At 34.3% G+C, this 16,887-nt stretch overlaps 1 protein-coding gene across 4 annotated transcripts in view; it reads left to right on the forward strand.

Annotated features, from left to right (window-relative positions):
- ROBO2 (roundabout guidance receptor 2) overlaps positions 1-16,887 on the forward strand; it is a 586,782-nt gene that overhangs the window by 443,585 nt on the left and 126,310 nt on the right. For all 4 annotated transcript variants that reach the window (XM_035015144.1, XM_035015145.1, XM_035015146.1 and 1 more), the window contains exon 6: positions 12,810-12,937. In XM_035015144.1, coding sequence (XP_034871035.1) covers positions 12,810-12,937 — 128 coding nt within the window. The remainder of the gene's footprint in view (positions 1-12,809; positions 12,938-16,887) is intronic.

The following is a 16,887-nucleotide window of genomic DNA, read 5'->3' on the forward strand; positions in this document are numbered from 1 at the left end:
AATTTAATCCAATAATGAGTTCTAAATTGAAGGATAATTTAACCTGCCTCCACCACTTTATTTGTTCCAACATGCTTTCCTTAATTGGATTTGTTTGCATTTTTTACCATAAATTTTCATGTTCTAATTAAACAAACTTATGAAAATAATACTACTAAGTTTTAAATTTCAAGTAATGCATTTAAGGAATAGCAGATATTATTTTATTTGAATAAATCACAAGGATGGTTACATATTAAGGATAGCAAAGAATTAGATATTCCTTTCTGCTATTATGAGCCAAATGAAAACCCTAATATCTCTAGAATGGTTTGAATTTAATCTTATATGAATGTGGTAGAAAGTAGTACATAATGTACACATACATACACACCCATACACACACACATACACAAAGTTAATCTCTAAACTTTTAAGGGATTTAAATTTAGTGAAAGTCAGTATAAGTATGAGGTGATATTAAAAGTTCTCTGCAGTCTTGAAAACAATAATGTAATTATCAGTGATAGGTCAGTGCCCTCTCTGCTGATAATACCAAAAACAAAAAGAAAAACAAAACAAAACAAAACAAAAAAAACAGCCTAATTAAAAAGAAAATCTATTTGCCAGGCAAATAGTGGATATCATGTCAATAATAAAAAAAAATAGTTCTAATTTTAAGATTGTAAAGTTAAATCCTTTAATGTTAGTGTTTGATCTAATGAAAGATTATCAGTGATAAAATATACTTTTGTCATGTAATTTTGACCTAAAAGTTAATTTTTATATTAAAGTTTTGGGACCTCACTCTTTTCTTACTGCTGTACATTGAACTTGAGTTTCTTTATCTGGGCAACAGATTAAATCATAGAACAAGAATAGGTGTGAGCAAGGGTATCCTCTGTAACTTACTATCTCCTTTAAACTATGGATTGTTCTGGGGCCCTGTGCACTGTATTGTTAAATGTGGTATTAGCCAATGATTCAGAGAAAATGAACATAGAAAATGTTTTGAAATAAAAATTATGAGAAGGTACAATTTAAGTAAACTCAGTCAAAGTTCAGGGAACTGAAAATAAAGTGATTCTTTTTTTTTAAAGATCTTATTTATTTGAGAGAGAGGGGATGGGGAGATGGAGGGCACAGAGGAAGAGTGAGAAGGAGCAGCAGACTCCCCACTGAGCAGAGAGCTTCATACGGGGCTGGATCTTAGGACCCTGAGATCATGACCTGAGCAGAACGCACATGCTTAATCCACTGAGCCGCCCAGGCTCCCCTAAAGTGATTCTTACTGCTCAAAATGTGCCCTGTGTTGTCCACAGCCTCTCTATTCTACAGATTTGGCATTTTGTTATCAGTGATGTTTGATACTGGTGAAAGATATCCTCTTCCTGTGTATGTACAGCCTTAATTTATTCCTTCATGAACAAATTGATCTTGACTACCTACTAGATTCAATTCACTGTACCATGCTCTGAGGATACAATTGTGAACAAAGACATGACCATGCCTTTGTGGAGCTTCAACTCTGGAAGTATGGAGAGACATCAAATGCATTAATTTTGTGTCAGGATAAGCAGAAATAGTTAGGCTCTCAGGAGACAGAATGGGGGAGTGGGGAGGTATGTAGAAAAGTCCAGATGTGAAGACACAGCATATGCAGAGATGCAGGAACTGGAGAGAGACTGAGAATTCTGAGTACAGTTGGGGGCTCCACTGTAAGGTAACCAGTGGGGCAAGATAGGACTGGAGAGGTGAAGAGAGACCAGGTCAGGAAGGAGCATATTGGGCAGGTTCCAAAGTTGGGACTTTTCTCTAGAGAGCCAGTTGAGGGTAAATTGAAGCATTTTTTTTTAAAGATTTTATTTATTTATTTGACAGAGAGAGACACAGCGAGAGAGGGAACACAAGCAGGGAGAGTGGGAGAGGGAGAAGCAGGCTTCCCGCAAGCAGGGAGCCCGATGCGAGTCTTGATCCCAGGACCCTGGGATCATGACCCGAGCCAAAGTCAGATGCTTAATGACTGAGCCACCAGGTGCCCCAATTGAAGCATTTATGAATCTACTCTTGGTATATAAAGAAGAGTAGACTATTGTATTAATAAATAATTGGGGCTTGCTGGGGAAATGCAACACAAAGATAGTAACACCAGAAAAGTGAGGATGTTGGCAAGCAACTTATGGAACACAGAATCTGGGTAGGATAGAGGAGGAAGTGATGATGGAAAGAGTTGATAGAAACGGACAAAGAGGTTCAGTCTGAAAGCTAATTAATACAGCAGGAAACGTCCGAGGTTATGGCGGCATCAGACATTTGACCTTCAGATTCCAAAAGTGAGCCACTCCAGCTGAAAACAAGGTCCATGATCCACTATGAGACAATGTCCAAGAAAGAGGGAGACATTCTCACTGGAGGAAGAGATATAAGTGATGTTTTATATAGGAGTGCCTCGATTCAAAGTTGGGAGCTGTTAGCATGCACTTTTTTGAGCCACTGAAAATCATCACCATTGAGTTCTAAATGGCTGTATCTCCATGTCTACTCTAATCCATACAGTGCTTTCGGTTAGTTGACGGGTGTGAATTTAATTATCCATGAACGACTATTGTGGACATTGCTGCTATAAACATCGGGTTAGCCTCGTGATGGGTATTAAAGAGGGTACATATTGAATGGAGCACTGGGTGTTATACACAAACAATGAATCATGGAACACTACATCAAAAACTAATGCTGTAATGTATGGTGATTAACATAACATAATAAAATTTAAAAATGCAAAAAAATAAAATAAAATTCCATTTAAAAAAATTATCCATGAATGACTCCATAAGATTAATGAGTCATTTTTATCCTGAAAATCCTTCTGTTGAAATCAGGCAACAGACTTTGTGACATTTTTATATAAAATCTCCATAGTTAAATTTTCATTGAATTATGGAACTATGGAATGCTCGTGATTGTAGACATTTCTTTATTTTCTACAAGAGGTTAAAAGGTGTAGGGTGATCTTCAGCTATTTAGATTGAGTGCAAGTATTTTGAAAATATAAAAACTAACTTTTTTAAAACCCCCCCAAAAGGAAAACCATATTTACTTACATAGACATTAAATGTTTCTTGGTTCAATTCATAGTTTTTACTATTGACCAACTTAATGATTCATAAAGCAGGTACATAATAAAATTTTAAGTGCTAATTCAAAACGTTTGTTGTAGAATTGGAGCCAGACCTCTTGCAGCAAGAAGTAGTAGGTGATTTCAAAAAGTAAAGATGTTGAGAAAATAAATTTCCTTCCATGAAAAACAAAGGTGCTTTTGAAATGAGAACGGCCATTCAGGAAGTTTTATTAGCACAGAATCCTCACGTAATTCAAGCAAGGCGATGAGATACACAGGCTCGAACCAAACATGGTAAAATCACACTTCATAATAGAAGTCGTGTTGTGTTTTCTTGTGTTCTTTTCTCCTCCCAAATTCTAAAGCCACTGTGGAAGGCTTGGAGGGAGAGGTCCCTAAATTATCTGAATTATATTCACAAAAGCCAGAAAATAAAAGGTCCTTCCCTAGAAGCTTACAATGAATCAGGGATTGCAGAGTATGAGAAATGTGTGAAATGTGTTTATTTTATCAAATGTTGCCAGTTTTCAAAAATCTTGTTTGATATTTTCAAAGTAAATTTAGATGTATAGGAACTCTTCCCACTACCTATGAAAGTTTCATCCGGAGAAAGAAAGAAAATAGATTCTTTAAATTTAGAAGTGATTTGAGAAGATAGTACTCTGTTCCTTAAAAATGAATAATATTTTCTCTTTGGAAACACTTTTAAGATTGATCATCAAATATGAGATCACACACCAACAGAAGCTTGCACATAAACTGTTGTTGTAAGTATTAAAATAAATTTATTTTGTTTTCTGGATTATTTAGCTGAACAGATGGTAATGGTTTTGACACAATTCAGTTTCCTTTTCCCTTTTTTTTTTTCTTTTTCTTTTTTTTATTTGGGAAAAAATAGAATACAAAACCCAGAGCTTCTTTTTCCACTTTGTCACAGCTGGTTACCAATCAATCTCAATTCACGGTACAGTGATGATAGCACATGTTGTCCGGGGGCCAAATCTGATTGGGTTGCATTTTTCAGCAGTGTTCCGTATCAGGAAAAAAAAAGGTATCTTTATGGTGGGGACTGTCAGCACATGATTGTACAACTGTCATTAATCAAACCTGGCAACAATGACTGCATTTATACCAGTCTGAGACAGATTTTACAATCAAAATCACCCAATTTCTATCAGGATTTCCTCACCAGTTATGTTTTTTTCATCTGTTTCATTGTGTTTCCTGCTTTTCATTAAAGTCAGGCAATACTTCCTACATGTTGATCATATATATTGTACCATATTTACAAAGTAGCTGTTTTATATCAAAGTATGCTTTAGATATTTAAGATGTATTCTCAACTACTTTAAGAAGGCTAAGAGCAAATCAAGACAAAACTTAAGGACATTAGATTGCTTAATGAAAGAATAATTGTAAAGCATATATGTATTAGTAAACACATCTATGAGCCTCCTAGGATTACAGTTGATTTTAGAGTAATAGTGAGTAAAATATTGATAGTTATTTTCTGGAATTTCTGGAACTGTGAATATAAAATCACTGGCACAGAAACGCACATCTTCCCAATGCACACGCACACAGAGCAATAACACACATGTCAAATGGAAGGGGCGTGCCACTCTAGGTTAGATGAATGAATGTACTTGCTGCAGAGGACACTGATTCTAGTCTCTTTATAGCTCAAGACAACAATCTCAGCATCTTCTATAAAATAGTATTTGGAAATAGGCATTTTTTTCTAAGTCATTAATTGTTGTGAAACCATGTATTAAACTCTGTTGTAAACTATAAAGAACTATAAAGATCTCTCTGTTGTAAACTATAAAGAACTATAAAGATCTCCCTAATGTAAGGAGCTATTATTCATAATTTTGTATACTACTCAGTCAATATTTGCTTTCTAGGAAAAATGAACATTTCTCCAATTATCCAATGTAATACTGAAAAGCATCAATGAGATTCCTATGACGCATGTACCAACTTATCCAGAAAGAAATAAAAGAAATAAGGCCACATTTATTGGACCTCTGGAAATATTTGGCATTCAATTGCTTGTGAAATATGCAGTTTTAGGAAACAAATTATTGTCTCAGGAAAATCATGACCCATTAGAGAAAACAGAGACTAGTAGTAGATATGACAATTTTTCCCCTGATTGTATTTGCCTCAATGTGTGGCCTTTGGAAAGGAAGTTTGTCATTTTTTGCCTCATATTGCCTAAATGTGAAATTAGTAATGAGCCACATATTTACTTCTTTCTGGGTTTTGAAGTGTTTTTAAAGATTTATGTATTTGAGAGAGAGTCAGAGAGAGAGGGAGAGAATGCACATGCGCGAGTGGGAGAAGGGGCAGAGGGAGAGAATCTTCAGGCAGACTCCCTGCTGAGTGTGAAGCCCAACCTGAGGCTGGATCTCAGGACCCCTGAGATTATGACCTGAGCCAAAACCAAGAGTCAGACACCCAATCGACTGAGCAACCCAGGGGCCCCTTGAAGTATTTTTAGACATAGTTTCTTTAAAATCAATTCTTGCATTTCTTAAGTTTTTGCAAGTAAGAGCTAATTTGATCACATTATAAGTTTATCATTTCTCTGACACAAGATACTTCTTATTGTGAAAATTGATAAAAGTACATGATGTGCTTGAGTCTCCTGGGCTTGTCAGGGTACTGTCAGGGTTTGGGCTAGAAACTGGCACGGTGGTTGAGTGGTGTTAGAAGGAAGAGTACCGTCTCCAGCTGTAAATGTACCATTGTATTAGATCCACTGGCTTGGCAGTGTGATGGAGGAGAAAGAGTATGTACTTTGGAGTGAGATAGACCTTGATTTGAAAATCCAAATTTGTATGTGAAAATGTCAAAATTTTAAATGATGTCAATTTTCCAATAATTTAAAAACATCAGTGAGCCAAACACAGACACACACAAATACAAGCATACACACCCCTTGGTTTTACGCATATGTTAGCCCACAAATAATCAAATTGCAATTATATACTAGATAGTATAAATTTACCTAGTGTAAATTTCTGTACCCAGACCATGAGGCTTGAATCCTCAGCCGCTAAAAGCTTAATTGTACTATTGACCATTTATTTACTAAACCCATTAAGGAAAAATTTGTGGGCACAGCTGCCATTTGGGTAGTAAATCCCATACTCACTTTAATGTTTCTTCTATGTATTTATCCATCATGGTATTTTTTTAATAAATTGAAAATTTATGCTCTTTCTTGGTAGAAAGTTATAATCTCTGTAATCTAGTTCATGAAGAATCTAGATTCTAGATTCCAATATGGTCTAAACCTTTGCTATCAATGAATTTCAGGGTTCTGGATAACAAAGTGCTATTTTTCTAAGCTTAAACTTAGGGCATTAAACTAAACTCGATAATTTTTCAATTCTTTACTGTGTCTCAGAATTTATAACCTGTTAGCTTCTTAGAATAACCAATTTCTATATTTTATAAAAGTATATTTATTAATGAGGTGTGTGGTTTGCCTTCAAGCAGGTTGAACTTTGTATGTCTAAGTTTTTTCTATTTTTAAAATGGAGGAAATAACATTTTACCTCCTTACCTACCAGAATTTTTATGAGGATAAGTTAAAGAGTATATGTGAGAACACCATGCAGTGTCTTTTTTATCGTCATTATTTTATTTTCACAAGATGTGTGATTAGAAACCACCCTAGTTGCCAAAATAATGAGATAATATATCTGAAAGCTTTCAGCAAAACACAAAGCTTTAACCCTGTTTTCTCATAGTCTTCATGTTTATTTTAGATATTCTTCTAGAATCATATCATTTATTCTGTTGTAGGAAGAGAGATTGTTTTTTCATGTTATTAATTTACAGAGGGAAATTTATTAATGATAACTTATAAACCAAATGTCTAGGTTGCTGGTCAAGATTTGTTAACTTCTTTTCTTTGTCTGTCTTTCTAGTAGCATTTGTTTATTAAATATTTTGAGTTCTTACATTCATAGTATTATGTTTATATTAATTTAGCCAATGTTTCAGAGCTAACTGCTGATGTATATACCTAAGAGTATTACTATATTTCTTGATAGAGTAGAATGGTATATTTCAAATTAGTTAATCTTTCCATTCTACATACAGTTGTTTTACTAGTAACCCTGCTATGAAAGAACTACAGAAGAATTTCAGGCATTTGTTGGGTGGTTCATGATTCATTCACTAGCATTCATTGAACACATCCAAGATCTCAGGGACTGTTTGATAGGACTTGGGGTACATAGTTTGGAACAAGAAAGATTTAGTTCTTGTTCTCATGGAGCACACATGCTCTTGGAAAGACAATAAACAAGGAAACTAAAAACTTGGAAGAGATACTGCTTTAAAGAAAAAAAATAAAAGTAACAAAGGAGATATGAAAATAAAAAGAATGATGAGCACTGGGTGTTATATGCAACTAATGAATCATTGAACACTACATCAAGAACTAATGATGTACTATATGTTGTCTAACTGAACATAATAATAAAAATAATAATAATTTTTAAAAGTCACTGGTGGGGATAAAGCTACTTCACATTCTTTGGGCAGGAAAGACATCTTTGAGAAAATATTTGAGTAATCTTGGAAGTCAAGAAAGATTATCAATAGAAGATGCAGGAAAAGGGCATTCTGTGAAGTTGCAACAGTAGTACAAAGACATCGTGGTAACTAGGTAATTATGTTAAACAAAGAAAAGAAGAATCATCTGGTTAGAAGAGGGTGAACATGAAGCTGGACAGGTAGGCAAGGAGTAGATTATCTAAAACCTTGAAGATCATAGAAATAGGTTTTATTCTGAGTGACTGAATGAGAAATCATTGGATGGTTTCAGACAGTAGAATGACATAATCATATTTAGGTATATTAACCAGTGAATTTGTACTAATGCTCTTCATTCTTCTAAAAACCCTTAGATTATATAACTGCTATCACATTTTACAGTCTGTTGTTAGAAATAGTTGACCTAAAAATGAGATAATTCATAAAAAATGCAAAATTCAAAACGCTGTCATGAAAGAGAGAGAGTGCACTTTACTGGTTGGCACAGGAAGTAATAGCATTAGTAGAAACCTCTGGAAGAAGTGTTTTTGTTTTATTATCTATAGAAGACCTTCTAAGAGTCAAAGATCAGAGATTTTCAAAAATGGAAGAGGTCATCAGAGGAATTCAAGTTGGAAGACTAGTTGGTAGATTGTGGCACATAGGATTCAAATGATGATGGATGGTTGCAGAAGGGGAGGTTTTTAACGTTTCTCTTGATGGAGAGATTTAGTCATTTTATATATATTCAAAATACTTTTGTATAAATCCATAATGCTGATAATATTCACAATTTTTCCTCAGGCAAAGATCCCGTGAAAAATGAGAATTTAAAGATTCTGAGCACCCTGTGATATCTGAGAGTCTTGAAATCTGTTTTTTGTTGTTATTCTTCTTCTTGTTTGTTTGTTTAAAAATTTCAACCTCCATGTGTGAAGGGACCCAACAGGACTAGTGTATTGTAACCATTATTTCTAATTGGGATAAGACAGCATGGCCCTCAGAAATATGTGCATATCAATCCTTGGGACTGGGGAAAGGTATGTGTTAGCTAGAGAAAGTTTTAGAGGTAGTTCTGATAGACCTTTGTGTGGAGTCATATCTCATCACTTCCAGTTAAGAATTGTTTCACTGGGCTCGGAGCCTTATGAAGGCATATATCCCCAATTTTAATGCAGTGCCTGGCATGTAGGAGACATGTAAGTCTCCTTAAATGTTAGGATTTTTGAATGAAATAATTAAAATAATTAAATTTTCATTATAATTTTCTCAAATGTCAATGATTTTCAAAGGTATATTGAAATGAGACAATGCTTAATGAGCATCTACTAATTCCAATGAAGAAGCATTTTATATAGAAGATCATTAAAAAATTATCACCCCCAAACGTCTTCTTACTCCAAAGCTTACCTATTTTCCTGTAAATGGGCCCATTACCTGGTATATGTACTCTCTGTACCAAGTTGGAATTCTATAAATATTCTACAGGAATCTCCATAGCACCAGACCATTGTTCTTATCCAGAGTTTTACAACCTATTTCTGAAACCCTGTCTATAGTTAGAAAAAAAAAAAAAGTGTACTTACTATTTTCTTATAATGGCATGGTATCTTTGAAAAGTAGTCTCTTTTATTAGTAGCCAAGATTAATTCAATTTATTCCTCCCAAGCTGTATTTAATTTTTCATTTTTCTTATGAAAACAAAATTACAAACATAGGGTAGAATACAGAGTTACTTGTATCCCTTATCAGGGAAACCTTAAACAAACAAAAGCCAATTTAAATCAACAAAAAAATTAAAACACTGATGCAGTGTTCCCATTCCTATTCTTGGCTTTCCTAAGTACTCCTTAAAAAATGAGAAATCTCAGCAAGTCTGATTTCAGACATATTTTGGGTTCACATATTATATAATCTGTAATTTTTAAGTAAACATTTTTACCTACTAAAACAAGATATAAATAGCTCTCTCATTCTATATATCCCCCATGTTGTTCCCTATATAATGAATTTATCTAACCTGAGGTACAATTTGCTAGAAGGTATAACTAAATGTTTGCTGAATGTGAAATTATATTTCCATCCAAGTGGCATTGGTAATGTGGCATATATGTCTTAAGTTAGCACTTAAAAATTCAACAAGGGCACCTGGGTGGCTCACTCAGTTCAGCGTCTGCCTTCTGCTCAGGTCATGATCTCAGGGTCCTGGGATCCAGCCCTGCATTGGGCTCCCTGCTCAGCAGGAGCTGAACTCTCTTTCTGCCCCTCCCCTTCTTTTGTGTACATGAATGCACGCTCTCTCTCTCTCTCTCTCTCAAATAAATAAATAAATTTTTTTAAAAATTTCAACAAAGTATTTTACTGTAGGAAAGGGGTACTCACAGAGTGGAAAAAATGCCAGGTTGAAAGTCAGAGTTCAAGTTTGAATTCTGATTTTTCTCTTCAGTAGTAAAACGATTTTGAGCAAATCATTTCACTTAACTAAGGGTCAGTTTTCTCATCTGTGAAATGACAATTTCTGATTCAAGAGAATTATTTTGAGGATGCTATGAGCTAATGCATGTGAGTCTTTTTTGTTTGCTTAAAATGTGAGGCAACATACAGTTTTTGACTTTTTTTCCTCAATGACAAATCAGAAATCCTGTATATCTTTTTTTAAAACTTAGAATAATGTTTTCATGTGTGTTTCATCCAGAGAGGACTTTGTAGACCTTCAAGTTTATCTTCCCCTCTTTTAGCTTTTGAAAAAAATTTAGAAAGCTCTGAAGAGACTTTACCAAGTTAAACAAGAACCATGACAAAACTCTAACCAGAATTCAGATATTGAGATGAACTAGAAATGTCTGCAAAATACATTATTTTTATTCAATCCTTCTATCTCAGAGCTAAGCATGTACAGCAGAAATAGACTAACTGTAGGAAAGATGATCTTTATTAGACAGTAAATATATCATCAACAACTTTTCTGAACCCATCATCAAAATCATTATTTTTCTCATTTTTAAATGGCCAAGTTAAGCAGAGCGCGTTTGCATGCATGCACTGTTACTCTTTTATGAATTTCAGCTCAGTCCTTGCCCTAAGTTGTAAATATAGCTCATAAGAAAACCTTATGTTTTTATTATACCTAAATGTGGCAAATTTGCAAGCTTGCAGTCACTTAGATTTGGTTGACCCTTATATCAGTAAGAAACAAGATATTCATCATATATTCAACCAAGATTTCTTGAGCTCCTACGAGTTATAATAAAAATATCTAATATGCATTGTGCTTTCTCTGTGCCAGTTTTATGCACTTTATATGTAGCATCTCCTTCAAAGTTCACTTTCACTCCATGAAATAGATGTTATTATCACCACCATTTTGCTAATGAAGAAATTGGGACCCAGAGAGTTTAAGGATGTTGTCCATTTTTATAAGCATTGGGGGAGGTAGAGCCCAAGACTAAAACTCTGGCCACTTGGCTCCAGAGTCTGCTCTTAACCACCTGGTTATGCTACTGGATGTTGAAAGCTCTGTTAGGGGCTGAGGATATAGCTGTGAGTCAAGCAGGCAGGATCTCTGCGTTCATCAAAATAGACGATGGTACAAAATGTAAGCAAGTGTGCAATGATGGTACAGCAATAAGTTTCAAGGAGAGAGTAATTACAGTTGTCTGGTGTCGTAATGGATGACTTCAAACAAGAGTTTAAGAAAGCTTTCCTAACAACTTATGACATTTTAAATCAGCAGAAGTTTAACTGAAAACGTGCTGACAGAAAAGTAACCACCATAATTGGAGGATAGAAGAGCATACATAACTAAGTTTCGTTGGCATGATAGGTTCATAGATATTGCTTTTTGTCAGGCAAAGTTCTATCAGATGGAACAATTCTTAGGTCTATGTCTTACATTGCAATAAACTTAAGCTACTATTCTTCTAGCTAAAGCCAGAAGTAGAAGAAATCTGATTATAGTAGTTTTCATTGCAAGCCGAAAAAGTCTGTTTTTGTCCTGAAAGCAATAGGAAATCACAGCTAGTTGTGAATAGATAGAACCAATTAAAGCAATATTTTAAAAATACAGCTTTATCTGTGATATATATATGAGGAAGAGAGGCAACGTGATCAATCAAAAGCTATTGCAAAATTATGTGTGTGAAATAACAAAGACCGTCAGTAAAAATCAAGAGGAAAGATCAGATAAGAAAAGATAGTAGCTATTTTGCTTGTGTAATTGTAATCTCTTAGAGTCTAATAAAAGCATATTCTTATATACAAGTATTTCAACAGATTCATGTTAAAATTTTAGAATCTTTTTCTGAACTAGTGTGTTAGTCTACTTGTTAAAAAAGTAGAAGTGAGAAATGTGTGTGAAAGAGCTGAGGATGTGCATTTCCCAAGTCACTCCCAGGCATGTTGGTGTTTTAAGAGTTAATATTAGTAATTTTTAAAAATCGGCCCCTTCCGCCTGGGCGGCTCAGTTGGTTAAGCGAATGAATGCCTTCGGCTCAGGTCATGATCCTGGAGTCCCTGGATCGAGTCCCGCATCCGGCTCCTTGCTCGGCAGGCAGCCTGCTTCTCCCTCTGACCCTCCCCCCTCTCATGTGCTCTCTCTCTCTCTCTCTCATTCTCTCTGTCTCAAATAAATAAATAAAATCTTTAAAAAAAAATCGGCCCCTTCTTAATTCTTTCAACAATGTAATTATGTCAATTTTCCAACAAATAAGAGAAAAAAAATTTTTTCCTTTAATATATTTCAGTTCTAGAGTCAAGATGCCCCAAAAGTAAATCATATATTGAAGTGCAGTGTAACTTACAAAATATAAAGAATAGTGTATATTTCAGTTTCTAGGTGAGTTATATTCTACTATTTTGTATACAAAGTGCTAATAATGCCTTTGATAGTTTTGATACAGTAGGAGTTGTTATACATATATGAAATATGCCAGTTACCCAACTGGTAATCAAGCCGAAAGAGATCACATATGAAATTAATGATCTGATTAGTAACACCTTTAATCTAACAATTGCACTTTGTGGCTGAATATTATGTGTGTGCACGTGTGTTTGTTTTAGTTAAAATATATCAAAAGAGAAGAATGAAGATGAAAATGTAGTGTTATTTTAATATAGCTAATATGTTATTTAATAAAACCAGTTCATTTCTATGTAGGTATGACATCAAAGACGATTACACACTGAGAATTAAAAAGGCCATGAGTACAGATGAAGGCACCTACATGTGTATTGCCGAGAACCGGGTTGGAAAAGTAGAAGCCTCTGCTTCTCTCACAGTCCGAGGTAAGAAACTTAGGATGTGAAATACAATTGAATCAACAGACTAATATTTGGTTAAATTGGTAAGTGAACTCACAGTCAAAATAATAGCTTACACTCTTTTATTATTATTATTATTAAAATGCCTAGATTTTATGTCCATTCTATCATGAATTGAAATAAAATTACTTTCAAATTGGGTTCAAAGGGATGATTATTTGAAGGAATTATTTTTTTTATTTAATAAATAATAGCTAAGATTGTTTAAAAGTAAATCTTAAGAATAGGAAAGATTTATACTAATCTTTTATGTACCCACTGTTTTGAAGCATTTACTGCTTTTTAAATGCACAATTTTAAAGGTACTCTGTTTGCTGTTTAATAGTTTGCCAGTTTATACTAGGAGAGTACTAGTTTGAAATTCTTTATTTCAGTATCCAAAAGGCGATTAAAAAAAATAAAATAAAACCAACACTGCTCCCAAAGTGAAAAATGGATACAAATGAGTTCCCACAATGAGAAAATCTGATTTAGAGAGTGATTTGTGACGTTCACTGGCCTTAAATAATTGAAATAGTCAGTGTCGCTCCTGTAATAACTTTCACTTTCTGAGTGTCATGCACTTTTTCATTCATGGAATAATGTTCATTTATAGACTCCCTAGAATTGCTAATAAGTGAAAGAAAGCATTACTTAGCCCTACAGTGAGGTAGAATGATTAACGGTCTTCCTGGTGTTGCATGTTGATCCACATGAGTAAATTATATAGCCCCAGGTACCAAGTGGTACCGTGTGGACATCTACACTTATTCTTGCCACATAGACATCACCCATGGCATCATTTCCACTCACAGGACTTCAAACAGAGATAGGCGAGCACATCTTCTGCTCAGTCTTTCCACCTTTCTTCCACCACCTTAACTGACGCCTCCTCTTGTCATCCTTTGTGAGGTCAGCTGCATGCTTTCAGCCCAGTCCCAGTTATATCTCACCCTGTGTAATCACACCTCCTACCCTTGTGCAGCTTTACTCCCAGAAGTTTTCATAAGATTGGTGAAAAGGTTTGGAGGAATTTGCATTGGTGAGAAAAGTGTCAGGGATTCTCATGTTGGTCCTCCCTCGGGGTCATCATTTTTTCTGATCTATGACATCAGCACCAAATCGTAAAACAAACAAGCAATAAAACCCAAAAAACAAAAACCTGTCTTTCTCCGGGTAACTCTTAGGAGACATGGCACTTTGGATAACTTGGAAAATATTGATGATTTCCACACTTCTCAATCGCTCCACTTTTATTCCACCAAATCCATTTTTTTTTCCCATCAGGACATTCTAGCGTGAACTTAGATACAAAACAAATTTAGACAAAATCGGCATGCCAGTTGCTTAAAAACATTTTCATTCCTCATGAGTTAACAGATCATAAAAAGCTGTGATCATATACCAATCAAATATAGAGACTGATTGTATATTATCAAAATCCAATAGTCTTTGTAAGCCACATTACTACATTTAATCTACATTCTCTGTAGGTGATTATATATTTATATATATTTGTTTGCTAGGCAATCCTTTGGGAAAACAATTCACCTGACCAAATTTTCCCCAAAGCTTGTTTATTTGTTGTTTCTGAATTGAGTGGGGAAAAAAAAATAAACAACCCACCAAGAAATGTTCCATTTAAAAAATATTTGCTGACTAAACAAAAGGTCGAGAAAATGTGAGGAGTTGTTTGTTTATAGAAGCAGCAGGATTCTTTTTATACTTGAATGCTTGGATGAATGAGACGTGAAGTGGTCTGTTTGCTTTGAGATATTTCCCAGCTAATTGTTTTCATAATTTGTTGAAAGTTGCAGGTTTAACATTTCATTTAACAAAGCATGCTCCTCTCACATGGATGTTTCTAGCTAACTTAAAAAACTAATAGAGTTTTTTTTGTTTTTAATAGGATTTTTTTTTAAATCAGCAAACCTTAAATGGTCTCTCCCCTAATCTGTGTCCTGTAGATGGATTAGAGAGTTTAATCTGTGTGGTATGTATTTATTACTCATCTAAGACTGAAACCTCAAAAACAGGGTTAAAGAAAAAGAAAACCTCCATGATACAATAGAATGTGGAGTAAAATATTTAAAAATATTTTTTATCATTAGGAAAAGCAGTTGGAACTTCTCATGCTAAGAGGTTAACAGGAGAAAAAGCATATTATCTGTGACTTATTATTTTCTGTGCTCATTTTTCCATGCACATACATGAAATGTTTAGCCCTTCCCTGGATTGTTTTATTAGAACAGGGTCAACTGACCCAAGAGGCCACATCCATTTTCATCCATTTAATGCAGGGACACAGTTTAGTTTAATTTGCTGATTTTGAAAACATCCACCTGCTAGGTTTTTTCCAGATGAAATGTTGCTATGTAACAAAAACAAGAAGTTTAATTGGGATGTTTCTGCTAAAATTTTATCATGATGTTCAATTGGGGAAAAGAAAAAGGACTTTTATAGTCAAAATCTGAAACAGAGATTTACTCAGTTTTCCACTTTAAAATAAGGTGAAAATAGACTATAAAATTAAACTTAACAGCAAGTAACTCCCTTTGCTGACTTGACAAACATAAAATTAGAAAGAAACAATGCTAGACAACAACCAACCTCCTAGCATTTATATTCTAGTCAAATAATTCATGATCCAATAGAACGTTTTTAAATGGGTCCAAAATGAGTTAACACAAACTGCATATTTGTAAACACATTTTTTCCCCATTTTCAGTTCTTCAAATTGGCTTTGCGTAAATCAAGACTTCATTGGAAAAGCTATCTTGTTTTAGGGCAATAAAACCTTTTTTTAAATAAAATTACTCTAGACTAAGTGAGATAGAAATATGTTTTATTTTTTTAAGCCTGATTTTTTGCCATGGTTTCTTCTTTTTCTCTCTTTAATATCAATAGATTCAAAATGTCTTTTGGTTTCTACATGAAACATTATGTTGGGGATTCAGCCTGAGGTTGCACCTGAAAAATGCACATTCAAAACGAAAATACAAAGTTATTTTCCTACTGGACATTGATAAAATTAAGAGATATATCTTTTGAATGAGGCACAACGTTATGATGTTAGTCTGTTGTCTTGTTCTCAGTTGCTATTTTTATGTGCACCTTACCCCGAGAAAGGAAACAAACTGTGCATTGGGCAACTTTCTGATTTTCTTCCTCTTGCTATGTAGGACACACTAGAGGGTCACTAAACTAGAATTTTCATCCTGCTGCTATAATTGCTTTATTCTTCTTTGAATTCTCTTAATCTCCCCCTTTTAACTGTTAATAGCATCTCCTACAGAGACAACTCCGTATTGTTTCAGAGAATGCACAAAGCTAGTATCATGATGTATTGATTGAGGGAATGAATGCCTATAAATATGGTTTCAATGGCTATATTTATCTCATCATGTCCAATGAGACATCATAAGACAAAACTACCTAAATTCTAGAGTCACGTTATATATGCACTAGAGCTTTATCCACAAGTGGGTGAAACACTTGTTTGTTGTGTAAGTTTATATTTTGATTGTAAGAGTTCATAATAGTTCATATGCTACTAAATATATTTCCTCTTCATTTGAATAATGGCACCATATGTTTTATATTTGTCCATTGCTTTTATATAAAGTGGTTTATTATCTAAATTGATTTGACACTATTCTCTTTAAAGAAAGTATTATTAAGCCCATGTGTGTCTCTCACAATTGCTGTGCATTAATAACAGGGCCAGCCTGATTTTAGTGATTAAGTTATGGTATAATAAAAAAATAATAATTTGTTGAAGGAGCAGTTCGAAAGCCATTCTCAGTGTGAACAAGAATCAACTTGTCAGTCATTGTTTCCTGCCCTCTGTCAAAAAAAAAAAAAGAAGGAAGGATGGAAGGAAAGGAAAAAGGAAAGGAAAGGAAAGGAAAGGAAAGGAAAGGAAAGGAAAGGAA

This window comes from Mirounga leonina, unplaced genomic scaffold (genome assembly GCF_011800145.1).
Source record: "Mirounga leonina isolate KUSES-001 unplaced genomic scaffold, KU_Mleo_1.0 Mir_169, whole genome shotgun sequence".
In the NCBI taxonomy this organism is placed as follows: Eukaryota; Metazoa; Chordata; class Mammalia; order Carnivora; family Phocidae; genus Mirounga; species Mirounga leonina.